Below are 20,348 nucleotides of genomic sequence, written 5' to 3' on the forward strand. Positions count from 1 at the left end.
CTGCTTCAGCTCTCGCTGGTCAGGCTGCAGCAGCTGACCAGCACCGATTGTCCGGCACTCCCTAGTGAGATGACCCCAGTACCTCAGTTGAAAATGCAGAAATCACCGGTCTTCTGTGTCGCTCGCGCTGGGAGTTGGAGACTGGAGCTGTTCCTATTCGGCCATCTTCCATACATTCAGTTTTGTATTTTTAATAGAGACAGGATTTCTCCATTTTGGTCAGGCTGGTTTCGAACTCCCGACCTCAGGTGATATGCCCACCTTGGCCTCCCACAGTGCTGGGATTATAGGCATGAGCCACTGTGCCTGGCCGGGACTAGGTAATTTATAAATAAAAGGGTTTAATGTACTCACAGTTTCACATGGCTAGGGAGGCCTCACAATCATGGCAGAAGGCAAAGGAAGAGCAAAGTCACATCTTATATGGCAGCAGGCAAGAAGTGACGAGCGAAGGTGGGGGAAAAGCCTCTTATAAAACCATCAGATCTCGTGAGAACTCACTGAGTATCACGAGAACAGCATGGAGGTAACTGCTCTCATGATTCAGTTACCTCCTGTAGGGATTATGGGAACTACTATTCAAGATGAGATTTGGGTGGGGACACAGCCAAACTGTATCATATATGTTTTAAAATATAAATATATGCCAATATATTAATACTCTCTCTATGAGAAAAATGCTTTATGTAGAAATATATTAGTAGTGCTTATTTTGAGGCCCCTTTGTTCTTGTTGCTTTTCTGTGTTTTCCAAATTTTCTCTTTTGAACAATCAATCTTTTGGTAATTCAGAGCAAAAAGAGACATCGATAAGTGCTGTGTTGGTGCAAGTTGAATATGTTCTTTGAATGATATCAGTGACTGTGATAAAAATAATCGGATGTTCATTTTCATAGCTCTCACCATTTCCCCTTTTATTTTCTGAGATTGTACCATTGAATTCTTCTTTATTAAATTACTACTTTGATATTGACATGAATAAAAATAACCCTTCTTTACAGTGCTAATTTGTTTTGCTTTATTTGGAATGTTTTCTTGAATAACATTATATTAAATTAATAAAAACAACAAACATGAAAAACACCTAATTTCCTGCGACTTCACCTGATCTTCTTTTGAACTTACACAATTCATTTCCTGCCATTGGATGGTGAATCTGTAATTTAAATAATATAATTCAGAGCTCTATTATTAGTTCACCATCCTCATCATTTCCTATCTAGGCTATATAGCTGCCTTCTCAATAGATCTCTCTGCTTCTGATCTCAGAGTAAAAGTCCAAGTTCTTTGAGTGAACTGTAAAACCTACAGTCCCCTCCATCACAGTGTTTTTTTCCTGTATCTGCATGGTTAGCTGTCTTATCTCCTTTAGACTTTTTATTTAAACACTAAAGTTTGAGTCCTTTGAAGTCTTCTCTGTGAGGCTTTCTTTGACTATCCTGTTTAAAATTGCATGTCTCATATGATGCTACTTGTTCTCTTTCCTGCTTTTATTTTTCTCTGCAGTGTGTATTATTTACAGTGCAATGCATTTTAGTTATTAATTCTCCCCTATGTAGTAAAGCTACATGTAGGTAGGAAGTTCAATCTTTTATTCTTCTTTCATCCCTGCTCTATTCTCAGTACTTAAAACAGTGCCCAGTATTTAGTAGGTACTTAATGTTTGTTGAATAATGAGTGAACTCTAACTCTTCTAATTCATATTTCACACTGGAGTGATCCTTCCAAAACTCCCCAGGAGAGCTAATTGCATAGTAGTGCTTTATCACTCCATGATCTGGCCTCTGTCTTCAGTTGCATATGTTTTTGTTTTTCTCTCCATGTGTACGTGCATGTTATGTTTTGGTCTGGAAGTTAATTCCTTTCTCGTTCTTTGCCTGCCTAATGCCTACTTAACAAAAGAAAAACCAGGAAGATGTACCCCTGTTATGGCCTGATCTGTTCTGCCAAGTTAGATGTTCTTTCTTTGAGTCTCTTTGTGCTGTGTTACAGGAACTAGACTGTACTGAAAATTATTATTTTCTTGCTTGCATTTCTTCCAGATTTCGCTTTTTGTTAATCCATGTGTCTACAGTGCCTAGAACTAGGCTTATAGTGGTAGTTGAATGAATTAATACCTAATAGCCTTTTCTATGCTGCTCAGAATACTAATTTTAATAGGATAGTTCTTATATTGAGTTTTATTTTGTGTGTGCCTAAAAATATTACTGTATTGTAAGATATTATGTATTACACAATTGTTCTCCATGACATTTTACATTTGAGAAAGCAATTATTTCAATTTGCACACCTTCTGATGTTATATTAATATCTTTTGTGGATATCACAGATTATGAATTTATAGATTTTTGGGCAGAAGTAAGGAAATTATCTACCACTCCTGCCCAAATAGCGCTAATTATAGTAGTTATGTGATGCTGTTAGGGGGATTAACTTGTTATTTTTTAATGGGTAATCTCCATGCAGTATTAATCAAAAATTTTTTGACTTATTTTATAGGGAAGTCTTAAGAGAAGCCGACAGATCTCACCTCAGGAATTCATTCATGAGCTGAAAATGGGGTCTGCAGATGAGAGACTTGTCACATGCCTGGAGTCTCTCCGAGTGTCTTTGACCAGCAATCCTGTGAGGTAATTCATCTATTTGAACACCAACAGGGCAGATGTCATTAATGTGTTCTTTTAGTTTAATATTTTTTTTCATTGTGCCTGGCAAACCTCAACAGTTTCACAAAGTACAAACTGAATACCTGATGTTTATATGCAGGAAGAAATATAGTCTCAATAGTACCTTTTGCATTTATTACTGAGTGGTACATTGCTCAGGGACTTTTGAAAAGCTCTTTTCCCCATAGAATTTTAGAAACCTAAGGTGTTTTCTGAAAGAGAACTGTCATGTGAGAAACTATTAATTTAATATGACTGAGTTTCACCCTGAATTTTGTCATTATATATTTACTTGCTGATCTTATTTGACACAGTAAGAAATACCACTAATTCAGTTTTTCTGTTGTTGGAAATGATGTCGTTGTAGGACCCTATAGGTTAGTTTTGCTGTATTTACCAAATAACAGTACAGAACAACCAGAAATACTCAATTCTAGACACACACTAAAAAAAAATTTATCTGAAGTTCAAATTTAAGTGAGTATCCTGTACTTTATATGAAAACAGTACCATAGGTGTTTCCATAAGTCTGTTTTGAAATGGGGCTAATTTTTGGTGCCTCTAAGAAATAGTTGTGAGCAAAATTTAACAATCAGTGTAAATATATTTTTATAAACTGGGCATATTTAAACTTGTCAGATTATTGCATGGTAGGAGACAGACTTGTTAAAAAAACAAAAACCAGGAAGATGTACCTGAAATATATCACGTATGTTAATTGTGGTGCCTAAAAAGAGAGATTTTAGTCTATTCGGAGGCCATATGCTAACTCTGAATTAGGTGGCTAAACAAGAGTATTCTTGAAAAAATTCAAGCAGAAGTTGTTATGAAATAAATACCTAAACAGTCAGAATCAGAGAATTTCAGAGCTGCAAGGATTGTAGATCACTTTTGGGTTTTTACTGTGTAAGAAATGAATGATTATTTTTGCATAAGAATATATGTATATGTAGTCATGTGTGTGTGTGTGTGTGTGTGTGTTCTGAAAGCTACAATTGCATACTATAATCGGAGGTTCATGATATGGAGAAGAATTTGCTCTGATTATTACTTTTTTGGAGATTTCTGTGGCTGGATTATAGTATGCAGAAATCCTTGACCGTACAAGTATTTAAAAGAAAACAACCTTAACTGCTGAGATGTGAGACTGAGTGACATTTAACTAAGGAGTATGATGAGTAAACAAAGAAACTTTATTGTATTTCAACTTTATTTTTCCATATTTTGCCATTTCCAGTCTGTCCTATAGACTGCAAACTAATGGTGGGCATGAAACTAGGGCTTCATGTGTATAATTTGCCTCTTGTTACCAGACACACTGTTTAGCATGTAGGAAATGCTCCATAAAGATTTGTTGATTAAAACAATGAGGTTTTAATTTTAGCCTTCTTTAATCTTACCTTGGCTAGTATTAGAAACTGAGAATGGATTAGGGAATTTATTTGACAGGTATATTCATAAATGAAGAGCTTTGGTGTCCAGCTTAATCTTTGCCTGTAAAATATGTTCATTTAAAAAAATATTTGGCCAGATATGGTATCTCAAGCCTGTAATCCCAGCACTTTGGGAGGCCGAGGCAGGTGGATCACTTGAGGTCAGGCATTCCAGACCAGCCTGGCCAACATGGCGAAATCCCATCTGTACTAAAATTATAAAACTTAGCCGGGCATAGTGGCGGGCACCTGTAATCCCAGCTATTTGGGAGGCTGAGTCAGGAGAATTTCTGGAACCTGGGAGGCGGAGGTTGCAGTGAGCTGGGATCATGCCACTGCATTCCAGGCTTGGGTGACGAGAATGGAAAAAAAAATTACTGAGCACCTGCTGTTTTCCAGTAGTATGTGTAGGTGTAGGGCTTGAGGAAACAAAGCAGATTCACACCGTATTTCTGTGGAATTTAAACATAGAAAGAGAGTATTTGGGGGTTGACTGGGGAGACAATTCACACTCATTTCTCAATTTATCGGTCTGCCAGTGAGCACAGGAAATATTCATAGTTTTTCAATATAATGAGAAGTAGACCCTTTATTTACTATCATTATTATTCTCCTCTTCTTCATCTACTCAAAAGTAGGTGTCTGTGCTAACAAAGGAAAACAAAATAGAAGGTATATATGAAATCATACATCTTACAATGGATTATTATTGTGATTTTACCTAAAAACACTGGGAAATTATTCTATGTCTGGTTCATTTGAACCTTATTTAAAGAAGAAAAACTAGAAATTGGTGGAATTATTTCTCTAAGGATTCACAATTCTAGAATATGTTATTAGGAATCCATGATGTTACTCATGAAGTAGTTTTTTTTAATTAATTGAAAAGAATAGAAAATATTATCATTAGAGAAATTTTTCTGAAATCATGCCACTTTATTTTTAGAGAGAAAATTGAGAAGATCCTTTTTTTTTTTTTTTTTTTTTTTTTTTTTTTTTTTNTGTGGTGTTAGAAATCAATATTCTAGAGATCTTTAGGTAGAGGAGAAGGTTGTGGTTGTCAGGAGCTGGTAATGTTCGACTTGTTGGCCTAGGTGATATCACATGGTTAAGTTAATTTTCTGATTTTTCATGTGGTAGTACACTAATGTGCACTTTACTACAAGTCCATAAGATAGTCATGCACCACATAACATTTCAGTCAACAATGGACCATGCATACAACAGTGGTTCTGTAAGATTATAATATCATACTCATATTTTTACTGTAGCTTTTCAATGCTTTGATATGCAAATACTTTTATGTTACAATTGCCTACGGTATTCAGGACAGCAACATGCTGTGCAGTTTGTGGTTTAGGAGCAATCAGCCATACCATACAGCCTAGATGTGTACTAGGGTATACCAACTAGGTTTGTATAAATTGTGTAAGTGTTTTTTTTTGGGAGATGGAGTCTCACTCTGTTGCCCAGGCTGGAGGGCAGTGGTGCAATCTCGGATCACTGCCGCCTCTATCTCTATTTCCTGGGTTCAAGTGATTCTCCTGCCTCAGCCTCCCTGGTAGATGGGATTACACGTGCATGCCTGGCTAATTTTTGTGTTTTTAGTAGAGGCAGGCCTCAGCATGTTGGCCAGGCTGGTCTTGAATTCCTGACCTCTAAGGATCCACGTGCCTCAGCCTCCCAAAGTACTGGGATTATAGGTATGAGCCACTGTGCCTGGCCCAAGATGATACTTTTTGAGTATTTCTTTGTCCAGTGTTCCTATTAGATAAATGACTTAGGTGGACATGTAAAACTGGGAACTTATGCCTGTGATCAAATTTTTGGACTTTCCTGTTAGTTATGATGTGCCTGCTCTTTAAATAAGTTTTAATTTTATACAGTATGTGACTAAAAGGATTTCTAATTTTGTCAAGTTTTGAGATCATTGTTAGACCTGTCATATCATTAAGTACATTAAAGTTTTTAAAATGTCTGAATAGAACAAAAAAGAAAATTGAACTGATTGATGGTCTTCCAGTGCTGGTATAGGTTCAGGATTTATTTAAATAAAAAATGAAAGAAGGCCGAGTACGGTGGCTCATGTCTGTAGTCCTGGCACTTTGGGAGGCTGAGACGGGCAGATCACTTGAGGCCAGGAGTTTGAGACCAGTCTGGCCAACATGGCGAAACCCCGTCTCTACTAAAAATACAAAAATTATCTGGACATGGTGGTGCATGCCTGTACTCCGTGCCACTTGGGAGGCTGAAGCACAAGAATCCCTTGAACCTGGGAGGCAGAGGTTGCAGTGACCTGAGATCATGCCACTGCACTCCAGCCTGGGCAATAGAGTGAGACTCTGTCTCAAAAAAAAAAAAAAAAAAAAAAAAAAAACAATCAAGGAAAAGGTAGACTCCTCCGTACTCCCAATTACCTCTCCCCTCTCGTCTCTGGATATGTAATATTTTTAGAGCCACTCTTCAACTTCTGAAACTGCTTAGCAATTGTGAGCCATGTCAGCCTTTTACTCTCTATGAATTATGTGAAAACCAGTATGCTAAATACTAGATTATTTGCCTTGCTTTATGAAGATTTGATGTAGAGATCACAAACATCTTCTATTTGTTGTTTATTGATTATCTAGTATTCTTGGTGACAGTTTTGAGCTAGTTCTGAACACCAGGGAAAAGACCAATTTCTTCAAATTATCAAATATTACTTTTAGTGGATCTTGACATAGTCAATAATTATGTTTGAATTATGGAATACATTTGGTTAGAAACATAAAATGGTAGACAGCAACATCATTATGATTGAAATCAAGCATTTATAGATCATACTCATCTATGCATATAGTAAAGGTGTCTTTATTTTCTCAATTTGACGTGCCTGTCAAGGGCAAGATTCTTTGTCTCAAAATCTAGGCTTATCAGGTTTTTGTGTTTTGAGATTTTAGGCTTTATTTTCCATTAATCATAGTTAAAATTTTCATTTTCAAATTAACAAGAATAATTTTTTTTTTTTTTTTTTGAGACGGAGTCTCGCTCTGTCGCCGGGGCTGGAGTGCAGTGGCCGGATCTCAGCTCACTGCAAGCTCCGCTGCCCGGATTCCCACCATTCTCCTGCCTCAGCCTCCAGAGTAGCTGGGACTACAGGCGCCCGCCACCTCGCCCGGCTAGATTTTTGTATTTTTTAGTAGAGACGGGGTTTCACCGTGTTAGCCAGGATGGTCTCGATTTCCTGACCTCGTGATCCGCCCGCCTCGGCCTCCCAAAGTGCTGGGATTACAGGCTTGAGCCACCGCGCCTCGCAACAAGAATAATTTTATCATAAAGTTCTATTTTTGTTAGATTTCTAAAGGGATTCTTAAGTTGATAACTATAATTTTGAGAAAATCATTTTGGAAAATTTTGCAGAAATGTGTGTGTTTACATGAAAACAAGTAAATGGCCTTTGAATGTCATTATTCCATTTAATAACTGTCATTTTGGAATCTATTTTTTCTTCATTTCTGGAATTTAAAACACAAAGCAGGTGGAAGATCTTGACTTTGGAGTTGATCTAGTTCATATGTAAAGACAGAAACAGAAAAACTTGTGACAAGCAGTGAGATCAGTGTACTCATTTTTATCAACATGGTCTGAGGAAGTCTTTCAAGATCAGAAATTTGAAGTTGCTAATACTTTGACTTACTTTAGATTTTCAGATAAAATTCCAAAAGACAATTTGTCATAACAGTAAAACATGCATCTCCTTGCCTATTAATGAGGCTGAGACATATAATATTGCCTATAGCTTTGAAGCTTCCTTTCATCCCTTCTTAATCCTATACCGTCATTCATTCCTAAGCACTCCTTCCCCACACTATTCTATGGTAACCACTATCTTGAGTTTTGGGTTTATCGTTCCTTTCCGTTATAGTTTTAGCATATACGTATTCCTAATTAACCTTCCGTTTGGTTTTATATATTTTTGAAGTGTATGTTAATGGATCATCTTCCATGCAGTCTTCTGAGAGTTGTATTTCCTCTCAATATTGTTTCACAGATTTATCCACCTTGATGTGTGCAGCTTTTCACATTTTTCCCAACTAATCATTTTCATACCTTATATTTTAGGAATATCTATTATAAATAGCATATGAATAATTTTTTATCTCCTCTGATAATCTTTGTCTTTACCTGGTAGTTTTAACTTTTTGTATCAATTGTGAAAATATGTTGGAATTTATGTCTGATATTTCTTTTTGAATTTTTAATTTACGCTGCTTTTTCCAAGTTCATCATACAAACTGCTCCTGCTCCTCCTCATCTCTTCTTTCTGCTTCTTCCTTTTCTATATTCATCATTTCTGTTTATTATCCTTAACTTCTTTTGGATTGATATTTAATTTCTTATTTTATTTTTCCTCATTTACTGATTTGGAAGACAAATGATCATTTTCTAATCTTAGAAAAGAAATTTAAAATGAACACACTTTAAAAGAAATTTAACTTGCATGTACTTAAAAGGTACAAAAGTAAGCAATATCTCTTCTCTTGAACCAAAGAAAACTTTAATATCTTTTTCACTTATATGCTTGTTTATTTTATTTTATTTTTTTTTTGAGACGGAGTCTCGCTCTGTCGCCCAGGCTGGAGTGCAGTGACCGGATCTTGGCTCACTGCAAGCTCCGCCTCACGGGTTTACGCCATTCTCCTGCCTCAGCCTCCCGAGTAGCTGGGACTACAGCCGCCCGCCACCTCGCCCGGCTAGTTTTTTTTTGTATTTTTTAGTAGAGACGGGGTTTCACCGGGTTAGCCAGGATGGTCTCGACCTCCTGACCTCGTGATCCGCCCGTCTCGGCCTCCCAAAGTGCTGGGATTACAGGCTTGAGCCACCGCGCCCGGCCTTATATGCTTGTTTTGAGTGAAATTTCAGTGTATCTGTTTTCTTTTAATAAGTTAGATTTTACTATTATTGAGTCATATTATAAATATGTGTATATGTATATATGTTTCTACATACATCATTCTTTTTTATTTTTGTTTCCTGCCCCTGATTATTTTACTTTTGCTTTAAGTATATTGTTAAGATCCCTTAGTGAGAGTGTGATTGCAAAATTCTGTTTGAAAGTATCTTTTTAAAAAATGATGTTTAGTCAAGTTGACTCACAATTTTTTGTTGTTGTTGTTATACTTAATGTCTCAAAGTATCTATTTGCCTTTGCTTTGGAAGGATAGTCTTCCTAGGGCATGCAATTGAGATGCAATTCAGGGTTTTAGATATCTATGCTTAACACATTGAAGATACTATTTTCTCTTCTGACTTTCATTGCTGTTTTTGAGAACTTGGCGTTTAGTAAAACTAATTCCTTTCCATGTAATCTGCCTTTTCTCTTTGTCTGGTTCTATAATGTTTTCTTTATCTTTGGTGTTCTAGAGTTTCTTTTACGTGTCTGCGTGAGATTTCTTTCTTTTTTTATTCTGATAGGGTGGTTTTTTTTTTTTTTGGCTTTTTAAATATGACGGGTATCTTTCTGTGAAAATTTTGTCATTGTTTTGTCAAGTATTGCCTTTTCCCTTCTAATTATGTATATGTTAGAACTTCTTGTTCTATGAAGTATTATTTCCTATTCTATCATTAATACTTTCCATTTATTTGTCTCTCTCTATTACATTCTGGATATATTTTTTTAGATTTGCATGGCATGTTTTAGTATTTTAGATTAACAAGTTATAAAACTTGTTAAAATTCACCTTAGGTGAAAAAGGGTTTGAGAATTAACAATATATTCAGATTCATTTTGATACTGGTAGTGATAATTTCTGAAATAGGCAGGTAGAGTAAGGTTTTCCTGGGTGTATTTCTTTTCTCTTTTTCCTTCCCTTTTTTTTTCTTTCTCTCTCTTCTTCCTTTCTCTTTGATATTGATACATGGAGGTAAGTAATGCAGGCAGCTCTGTTTTCTTTCCTGTTATTCAATATGGTAGCCACTAGTTGCCTGTGGCTATTTAAATTTAGTTAACTAAAAATGAATAAAAAGAAACCCCACAACATATTTGCTTGAGAGCCACATGTAGTTAGTGGCTACCATTTTGGACAATATATATAGGCCATTTCTGTCATTGTAAGCAATTCTGTTAGACAGTGCTGCCTAAGGGGCCTTGGTTCTGCATATCCACTTCTTTGATATATTAACTATATTATTATTACATTCTCAATGTTATATTCCAGATGGTGAGATTATTATAAAGAAAATAAACTCTGACAGATTGAAGATTATTTTAAAATCTGCAAGAATGATTGGACATTAATCTCAAGAGAATCCCAAGGGAATAAAAGAGTGATCTAAGGAAGGTTCCCTTCAGCAGGGAGTGCTGTCTTAGCAGGATGAAGCTAAGGGAGCGAGTGGGCTTTATGCCAGGTATTAAGGAATAGAAAAGGAGAGGTGAAGTATGTCTGACAGGAAGTGCTATAGTTATGGTCCCTGGCAGTCATTGGTGTAACTGCCTGTAGCTGTGATGAGGGAATCAGCAATATAGTGCATCATAGAAGTCATAGAAACATCTCCTTTGGTAAATTAAAAACATTAGTGGGATGCATTTTTTAAACAGAGTTTTTGTTAGAGAGATGTGCCTACATGTACCTCTTGAAGACATTTTTTTCAAGATTACTTTCCAATAAGAAGTCAAAAAGTATTAGGTAGGATATTAATATACTTCTTTACCTGTTTATTTTGACACTGCCATCTATATTTGAATATGCCTTCTATTATTTCTTAATTGCCATTCAGAGTAGCATTGCTTATTAAATAAATATTTATTGAAATTTCTAATTTTAGGTCATGTGACTGTCCTTTCTAAAAGCATGTCAGATTGATGAAATATTAATGAAAAAATGTCCTGGAAGAAAGTAACTATTAATGTTTTCAAATAAGTACTAACTTTATATTTTTCTTTTCTTTTTTTTTTTTTTTGGAGACGGAGTCCGCTCTTTGCCCAGGCTGGAGTGCAGTGGCGGATCTCAGCTCATGCAGCTCCGCCTCCTGGGTTTACACCATTCTCCTGCCTCAGCCTCCCGAGTAAGCTGGGACTACAGGCGGCTGCCACCTCGCCCGGCTACTAGTTTTTTGTATTTTTTAGTAGAGACGGGGTTTCACCATGTTAGCCAGGATGGTCTCGATCTCCTGACCTTGTGATCCGCCCGTCTCAGCCTCCCAAAGTGCTGGGATTACAGGCTTGAGCCACCGCACCCGGCCCTAACTTTATATTTTCAAAGGACAAGCCATTACTTTCTCATGCTTTCACAGTCCTTCCAAACCTAGCACCATTTCTCTAAGAGACCTCTAGAAGACTGAATGTTCCCTAGGGGTAGGAGACTGCCTCTTTTGTATGTTGTCATTCATTCTATAGCTTTTTTTTTTGGTTTATAGATGTAGCAAAATGTTGTATAAATATTGGTTTAAAAGTGTATCTGTATCTTAAAAGCTTTGGCTTTGAATACAGGGTTAACAGTAAACAAAGAACACATGGAAAATGTATTAATTGCTTTTAACAGACATGTATCTTCTATAGATGGTAAATAAGAGCTGCTCAGCTTAATTTATAGTTGACCTGAGAGGGCCTGGAATTGTAAAGTGCTCCAAATCTATTTTTTAAATATCTATATCTATATATGCCATGTATACACACACACACACACACACACACAGCATATATACATATACATGGTAAATATATCTGCCATATATATCTCCCAGTTTATTTAAAATATACATTTCTGTTTAAATGGCCAAGATTGACTATCTTTTAAAAAAAATTCTGTTAACATGTAAAGTAAGTCACAATGTGACACAGAATCCAAAATCTTCATTTTTAACGCAGTTTCATATAAACTACGAGAGCTCATATATTTGTAGAGTAGTTATATTCAACTACTCTATTAAAAAATAGATTTTGGACCCTATGTTACTGATATTTAAGTACAACTGGGAGAAAATGTAACTAAAACCTAATTATTTGAGCTGGGCATGGTGGCACATGCCTGTAGTCCTGGTTACTTGGGAGGCTGAGGCAGGAGGATCTCTTGAGTCCAGAAATTCTGGACTATGGTGCACTGTGCCAATCAGGTGTCCACAGTAAGTTCAGCATCAATATGGTGACCTCCGGAGAGCAGCAGACCACCAGATTGCCCAGTGAGGGATGAACCGGCCCAGGTCAGAAACAGAGTAGGTTAAACTCGCATGCTGAACAGTAGTGGGATTGTTCTTGTGAATAGCCACTGTACTCTAGCATGGGCAACGCAGTGAGTCCCTGCCTCTTAAAACAGAGCAAAATAAAACAAACGTAATTTTTTGAAACTATCATTTTACTGTTTAAAAGACAACAACAAAAGGTAGAGTGTTAAGCCAAAACAATTTGGAAAAAAATACTGTTAAACTTTACAGTTTCTTATGGATATAAAGGTGGAATATAATAAACTTTCTTTCTTTTAATTGTTATTGCCTGTTTTCTGAGAATGCGAACCTTATGTGTTTATGGCTTTACAGCTATCAGTATGAAGCTATTAACTGAATATTTTGGTTTCTGTTGAAAGATAAATATTTTAAATGAGAGAAATTATTGAACTGCAGATACTAAAGCCTCTATTAGTATTTTACATAAAAAGAATCAGTATAGTTTATTCCTTAGATTAATTTTCTGGGCTTGTTATTATGTCTTAGCGTATTGCCTGGTTGGTTAAGTAAAATATTTTTAAAATGATGATGTTTATCTTGATATTCCCTTACATATCTATACATGAAGAAAGGCCTTAATACAAAGGAGGCATCACATTGACAGTAGGTGGAAGTTTTAATTTTTATGATTCAGAAAGCTTTTAAGAGTAAAACTCAATTTTATCATTTAGATTGGTGATGGATTTCTAGTTCTTTTATTAGAGGGGGCAGTATATGTCTGAAAGGAACAGGTGCAGTTTATTTCAGCCTCTATTGTATATTAAATTTCATAAGTAATAATTGACATAGTTTGGGTATTTGTTCTTGCTCAGATCTCCTGTTGAATTGAATGCTGAAGATGGGGCCTGGTGGGAGGTGTTTGGCTCATGGGAGTAGATCCCAACGAATTTGGTGCTGTCTTTGCAATAGTAAGTGAATTTTCATGAGATCTGGTCATTTAAAAGTGTATATCACCTCTGCTCACATTCTCTTTCTTGCTCCTGGTCTCACCATGTGATGTGCCTGTTCCCCCTTCACCTTCCACCAAGCTTCCTAAGGCCAACCCAGAAGGCAAGCAGATGCTGGTGTCATGCTTCTTGTGCAGCCTGCGAACCATGAGCCAATTAAACCTTTTTCCTTAGAAATTACCCAGATGCAGATATTTCTTTATAGAAATGCGAGAATTGCTTAATACAGAAAATTGGTAATAAAGAATGGGGCATTTGCTATAAAAATATCTGAAAATGTGGAAGGAACTTTGGTACTAGGTGATGGGCAGAGGTTGGAAGAATTTGGAGAGCTCAGAAGAATATGGGAAATAAGGGAAAGTTTGAAACCTCCTTGAGACTGGTTAAATAATTGTGACCAAAGTGCTGATAGTAATATGGACAGTGAAATCCATGCTGAAGAGGTCTCATGTAAATGAGGAACTTATTGGGAACCGGGAGCAAAGGTCATGCATGCTATGCCTTAGCAAAGAATTTGGCTGCATTTTGCTTCTGCCCTTGGGATTTGTGGAAGGTTGAACTTCAGAGTGATATAGGGTATCTGGTGGAAGAAATTTCTAAGCACCAAAGCATTCAAGATGTGGCCTGGTTTTTTCTAATTGCCTGTGTTCCAGTGTTGGAGCAAAGAAATTTATATTTGAACAGGAAGAAAAGCATAAAGGTTTGGAAAATTTGCAGCCTGCCCACATGGCAAAGAAAAAAGCTTTTTTCAGAGAGGAACTCAAGAAGGCTGTGGAGCAACTACTTGCTAGACAAATTTGCATAACTAAAAAGGAGTGGGGAGTTAATGTCCAAGACAATAAGGGAAAAACCTTGAAGGCATTTCAGAGACCTTTGGCAGCCCCTCCCATCACAGGGCCAGAGGCCTAGTGGGGAAGAATAGTTTTGAGGGCCAGGCCTGGGGCCCTGCTGCTCTGTGTAGCCTTGAGACACTGCTCCTTGCTTCCCTGCCACTGTGGCTCCAGCCTCAGCTCAAAGGGGCCCTGGTCCAGCTTGGGCCACTGCTCCAGAGAGTGTAAGCTGTAAGTCTTGGTGACTTCCATGTGGTGTTAAGCCTGTGGGTGCACAGAGTGCAAGAGTTGAGGTTTGGTAGCCACCACCTAGATTTCAGAGAGTATATGGAGAAAGCCTGGGTGTCCAGGTAGAAGACTACTGTAGGGGCTGGCAGAATCCTCACATAGAACCTCTGCTAAGGTAGTGCCAAGGGGAAATGTGGGGTTGGACCCCCTACACTGAGTCCCCAATGGGACACTACCTAGTGGAGTTGTGAGAAGGGGGTCATTGCTTTTCAGACCCAGGAATGGTATATCCACCAGCATCTTGCACCCTATACCTGGAAAAGCCATAGACACTCAATGCTGGCACCTGAGAGCTGCTGTGGGTGGTGCACCCTGCAAAGCTACAGGGGCAGAGCTACCTAAGGCCTTGGGAGCCCACCCCTTGTACCAGTGTGGCCTGGATTGGGACACGGAGTCAAGAAGATTATTTTGGAACTTTAAGATTTAATGACTGCAGGCCAGGCGCAGTGGTTCACACCTGTAATCCCAGCACTTTGGGAGGCCGAGGTGGGCGGATCACGAGGTCAAGAGATTGAGACCATCCTTGCCAATGTGGTGAAATTCTGTTTCTACTAAAAATACAAAAATTAGCTGGGCATAGTGGCGTGTGCCAGCTACTCGGGAGGCTGAGGTAGGAGAATCACTTCAACCTGGGAGGCGGAGGTTGCAGTGAGCCGAGATTGTGCCACTGCACTCCAGCCTGGTGACAGAGCGAGAGACTCCATCTCAATTAAAAAAAAAAAAAAAAAAAAAAAAAAAAAAAAAAGATTTAATGACTGCCCTACTGGGTTTCAAACTTGCCTATGGCCTACAGCCCCTTTGTTTTGGCTGATTTCTCCTATTTAGAATGGGAATGTTTACCTAATATCTGTACCCCCATTGTATCTTGGAAGTGAATGACTTGTTTTTGATTTTACAGGCTTGTAGGTGGAAGGGACTTGCCTTGTCTCAGATGAGACTTTGCACTTTGGACTTTTGAGTTAATGCTAGAATGAATTAAGACTTTGGGGGACTATTAGAAAGACATGATCATATTTTGCAATTTGGAAAGGATATGATATTTGGAAGGGGCTAAGGGCAGACTGATACAGATTGGATATTTGTCCCCACCCAAATCTCATGGTGAATTGTCATCTCTGGTGCTGGAGGTGGGGCCTGGTGGGAGGTGTTTGGATCATGGGTCAGATCCCTCGTGGCTTGGTGCTGTCTTTGTGATAGTGAGGAGTTTTTGTAAGATCTCATCATTTACAAGTGTGCCTCCCTTGCCCCCTCTCCAGCCAACACACACACTTTGGCTCTGGCCATGTGACATGCCTGCTACCCTTTCACCTTCTGCCATGATTAGAAGCTTCTTAAGGCCTTCCCAGAAGCAGAGTAGATGCTGGTGCCATACCTCCTGTACAACCTGCTGAACTGCGAGCTAATTAAACCGCTTTTCTTTATAAATTACCATGCCTCAGGCATTTCTTTATAGCAATGCAAGAATGGGCTAATACAATAATATGAAAGAAACACCCAAAAGAAAGTTAGAGCCACTGATATCACCTGGAATCGCTCTGCAGGGCTAAGTAGAAGTTTAGCCCATTTGAACAGAAGTCTGATAGAACTTTCTACGATGACAAAAATGGCCTGTGTCTGTCTTGTTCATTACAGAAGCTGCTTACTACATGTGGCTGTTGAGCACTTGAAATATTGCTAGTGTGATTAGGATTTAAATTTTAATTAAAATTTAAATAGTCACATGTGTCTAGAGGCTACCCTATTGGACAACACATCCTTAGAGATCAGAAAAACATATTTCTCGTGCACTTGTTTTGAGTCTTTGTACTCTTGAGTCTGCGTATGTGGCTGCCCTTTCCAGCATGCTATGAATTTCTGAGGAGGGGGACAAAGTGTTGTGTCATTGTGAAGCCTTAATATGGGACTCAGGAGAGAAGATCAGAGTACATGTTAAGTGGATTTGAATAGTAAAAAGAGAATAAGGAGATTAATGCTTGAAATAAAGTAAAATACATGAGCCTATACTGCTCATTTTGCAAGACAGGAGAGCAGGTATTTAAAGTGTTTTTATGCATTCTCTGTTTGGGATACTAGATGAGGTGCAAGGATTTCTTTTCTTAAATTGCTGAGATTCCTTTTAGAGAGAAACATCTAACATGCGAAAGAATAAAGCTCTTAAGCTCCTAAGTATGTGACATGGATAACATGTCACTAAAATATAGCACAGGATTTTGTAATTTGTACATGCAACAGGTATTCCAAGGGCTATGCTAGGTGCCACAGTAAATGAGAAGCATATAGGAGAGAGAAACCTAGAACATAAAGAAATAAAATAAAAAGGTGTAATCAGTTCAGTAAAGAAAAAATGGGGACTGAGAGTGATTAATGGAGAGGTTTTTTGATGTCGCTGATTATAGAAAGTCTTTTTAAGGTGGTGAAGTTTGACACCAAAGGACAAGGAACTAGTTCAGAGAGGAGTGGACAGTAGTACTGAACATGAGGTGGAGAAACCGTGCGGCAGAGGGGTGGAGAAATCCAGAATGCTGTCGGAGAAGGTGGGCAGTGTCCAGGCCATGTGGGAGGTCATGGCCATCAAGATCATGGTAAGGATACTGGATTTTCATTCTATGGAAGTTGGAGTCTGTTGAAGAGTTTCAAGCAGGAGATGAGCTATTCTGGCTTTCTAAAAAGATCACTTTAACTGCTACAGGGAGTGTATTAGTGTGTTCTCAGGCTGCTATAAAGAACTGCCTGAGACTGGGTAATTTATAAAGGAAAGAGGTTTAATTGACCCACAGTTCTGCTTTACTGGAGAGGCCTCAGGAAACTTACAATCATGGCAGAAGGCAAAGGAGAAGCAGGCACCTTCTTCACAGGGTGGCAGGATGGAGTGAGTGGAAGCAGGGGAAATGACAAATTCCCCTTATAAAGCCATCAGATCTTGTGAGAACTCACTTGCTTTCGAGAGAATAGCATGCGGGAAACCACTCCCATGATCCCATTACCTCCACCTGGTCCTGCCCTTGACATGTGGGGATTATGGGGATTACAATTTGACATGAGATTTGGGTGGGGACAAAAACTCAAACCATATCAGGGAGAATTGATTGAAAGGAGGAGAGAGTGGACAAGGAAGTGTGAGAAAGGAGGCTCTGGCAGTAGTCACATGAATTAGGAGGGTGGCTTGTATGAGGATTGTAGCAGTGGTGGGCCAAGGGGTGGGTGAATCTTGCAGATAAATTGGAGGTGGAAACTGTAGGACCTGTTGATGAGTTGGATGTAGGATGTGAATGAAAAGGAGGAATCGAGAATAAGTTTTTTTTTTTTTTACTTGAGCAAATAGGCAGATAGTAGTGCTGTTATAGGCAGATAGTAGTGCTGTTAACTGGGGTGGAGGAGGTTGTTACTTGTTCCGTGAATTTTGGAAAAGAAACCCCCCCCCCCCTTTCTTTTTTGAGATGGAGTCTTGCTCTGTCACCAGACTGGAGTGCAGTGGCACTATTTCAGCTCACTGCAACCTCCGCTTCCGAGGTTCAAGTGATTCTCCTGCCTCAGGCTCTTGAGTAGCTGGGACTACAGGCGCCCGCCACCACACCTGGCCAATTTTTGTAGTTTTAGTAGGGATGGGGTTTCCCCTTGTTGGCCAGGATGGTCTCAATCTCCTGACCTCATGATCCGCCTGCCTCGGCCTCCCAAAGTGCTGGGATTACAGGTGTGAGGCACCATGCCCGGCCCAAAATATCCCTTTTTAACATGTTATGTTTGACATGTTTAAAATAGAGTATCACAATTTGACACATCAGGCAAGCCCCTAGATATGTGAGTCTGGTGCTTACATATACGGAGTGGAGATATTTAAGCCCTGAGAATGGATGGAATCCCAGTGTGGGCAGGTTGTTTGGAGAAGGAAACTAAAGATGTAGGCGAGTGGTCAGAACAAGTTCTGAGGGACTTCGGGTTCAGAAAGTTCAGAAATAGATGATCCAGAAAGGGAAGAGGAGGCAGAAACACAGACTGGGGAGTAGCCAGTGGGGAGGAGAACGCCAAATGCTGATTTCTGGACCTAAAGGAAAAGTGTTTCAAAATAAGGGAGGGACAAACTGCATAGCGCGCTGCTGTGAGGTGGGGCAAGATGATATTATTGGAATTGGCAAGAGGAAGGTTGTTGCATCCTTTGAGAAAATGGATTTTTTTGGAGTCTTGGTGGTAGAAGCCAGACTGAAGTGAGACTGAGTGAATGGATGGCAAAAAGTGCTGACCATGCTTGTGAGAAATTTTTTGAGACCTTTTGCTGTAAAAGAAAGGAGAGAAATGGGAACTAACTGGAGGGGTATCTGAGGTCAAGTGAAGGGAACTTGGTGAACACATGGAGAAATCAAATTAGTGAGAATTCAAAGAAGATGGAACTATGAATTGGCCTTGAAAGATGAAATTATTTCAGTTGTTACAAAGGCAGTTATGTGGAGGGGAGCATTATGAGTGCATTGCCACACAAAGGTAGCAGTGAAATTTATAGAATCAGGGGAAAATTATGGATTTAATAATTAGGACTGCTCTGACTAGCATTGGGTAATAGTGACAAGTATTTAGGGTGGCAACAAGTGGTGAAAAGCCTGAAATGTGACCATAACGTCTTTTCCACATATATTGTTGGCAAATTAGTCTATATTTAAAATGAATAATTTAGTGTTTTTTTTGAACTAGCGATGTTAAATTTGATACTAAGAAACTACTTAGTATCCAAACAAGGTATTTCCTTTTCTATAATATGTTCCTTTTAATAGTGGACTTAAGTTTTGATTAGAGGACATACCAGTATCTATGTTTTAAAATCTATAGTTCTTTTACTGTTTTTTCATCTAAAGGTCAAGAACTCTTGTTTCTTGTGCTTTGTTTTTTATCATTCCTGTTAACCTGGTTTTATTTTCATTTTATTTGGAATGCTTTCTCTAGATACGTTATGCCTTTCAGTATGTTATAGCCAAAAAGAAACTAGGAGAACATGACATTTATTACTGTGTTATCTTATCTGATATGAAAAGTGGGAATAAATGATTGTTTTTAAATATGCAGTTTCCTTAAGAAGTATATTTCAAGAAAATATACATATTCGTGGTTGTATTTTGAAGGTTAGTAGATTTGACAATCTGATCATTATTTATAATAGTTCCTGAATTCCCAGCCTGGCTGTGTAATTTAGTGTAATTTGGGTGGATGCACCATTGAATGGCATGTAGGTGTATGTTTGTCTTGCCCCCAGGGCATGCTAAGTACTTTGTACTCCCTCCTAGAACTGTTCATTTTAAGTATTTAGTCACCTTGGTAAAGGTAGGTGAAAATGAAAGCTTAAAATAAGCTATAATTATATTCAGCATTGGTGATATATTACTCTGACAGAGGAATGTAAATTGGGTCTAGATATTAAACAGTATTAAAGCTGACCTTCCAAGTTTAAGGTACGAAATTTGTTAGTTTGTCACATGTGAGCAGTAATGTATTGTTTTCTCCTTTTAAGAAGCTTTGTGTATTGATTTTAAACCGTCTAGGTTTGTGTTTCCCTAGGCATTCATGTAAGATTATTCTTTTGGGTAATTAAAAATATTTTTCTTATTACAAAAAATATAAGTTCATTATAGGACAATATGAAAATACACAAAAGCAAAATCAAGAAAAATGTATAATATTATCTACTTAAATAGACACTAACTTCTTGGAAGAAGAGAGAGAGAGACAGACAGACACTCTGTCTACAGAGGAAGTCTTCCTGTCTAATACCGTTGGTTGATTGGTTAAAAATTTGCTTAAAGCATGTAATCATCAAATAAATGATTCAAATATAACCCAAACATTTTTTTTTTTTCAATCTAAAGGATAAACATTTTTTCTCTAGACATTTCATGTGGAGCCCAGACCTTTTCTTGGAGTGGGCAAAGGCTGATTGCAAAAAGCATACCCATAATGCATTGTCTTCCTGATGTTGGTGGTTTTTTTTTTTTTTTTTTTTTTT

At 38.0% G+C, this 20,348-nt stretch overlaps 1 protein-coding gene across 1 annotated transcript in view; it reads left to right on the top strand.

Moving 5' to 3' along the window:
* The window catches only part of DIAPH3 (diaphanous related formin 3), a 522,774-nt gene that overhangs the window by 122,719 nt on the left and 379,707 nt on the right, over positions 1-20,348 (top strand). Inside the window, 1 exon segment of the mRNA XM_017892515.1 lies at positions 2,499-2,629. Within this exon segment, the coding sequence (XP_017748004.1) occupies positions 2,499-2,629 (131 nt within the window).

This window comes from Rhinopithecus bieti, unplaced genomic scaffold, assembly GCF_001698545.2.
Source record: "Rhinopithecus bieti isolate Rb0 unplaced genomic scaffold, ASM169854v2 scaffold_21155, whole genome shotgun sequence".
In the NCBI taxonomy this organism is placed as follows: Eukaryota; Metazoa; Chordata; class Mammalia; order Primates; family Cercopithecidae; genus Rhinopithecus; species Rhinopithecus bieti.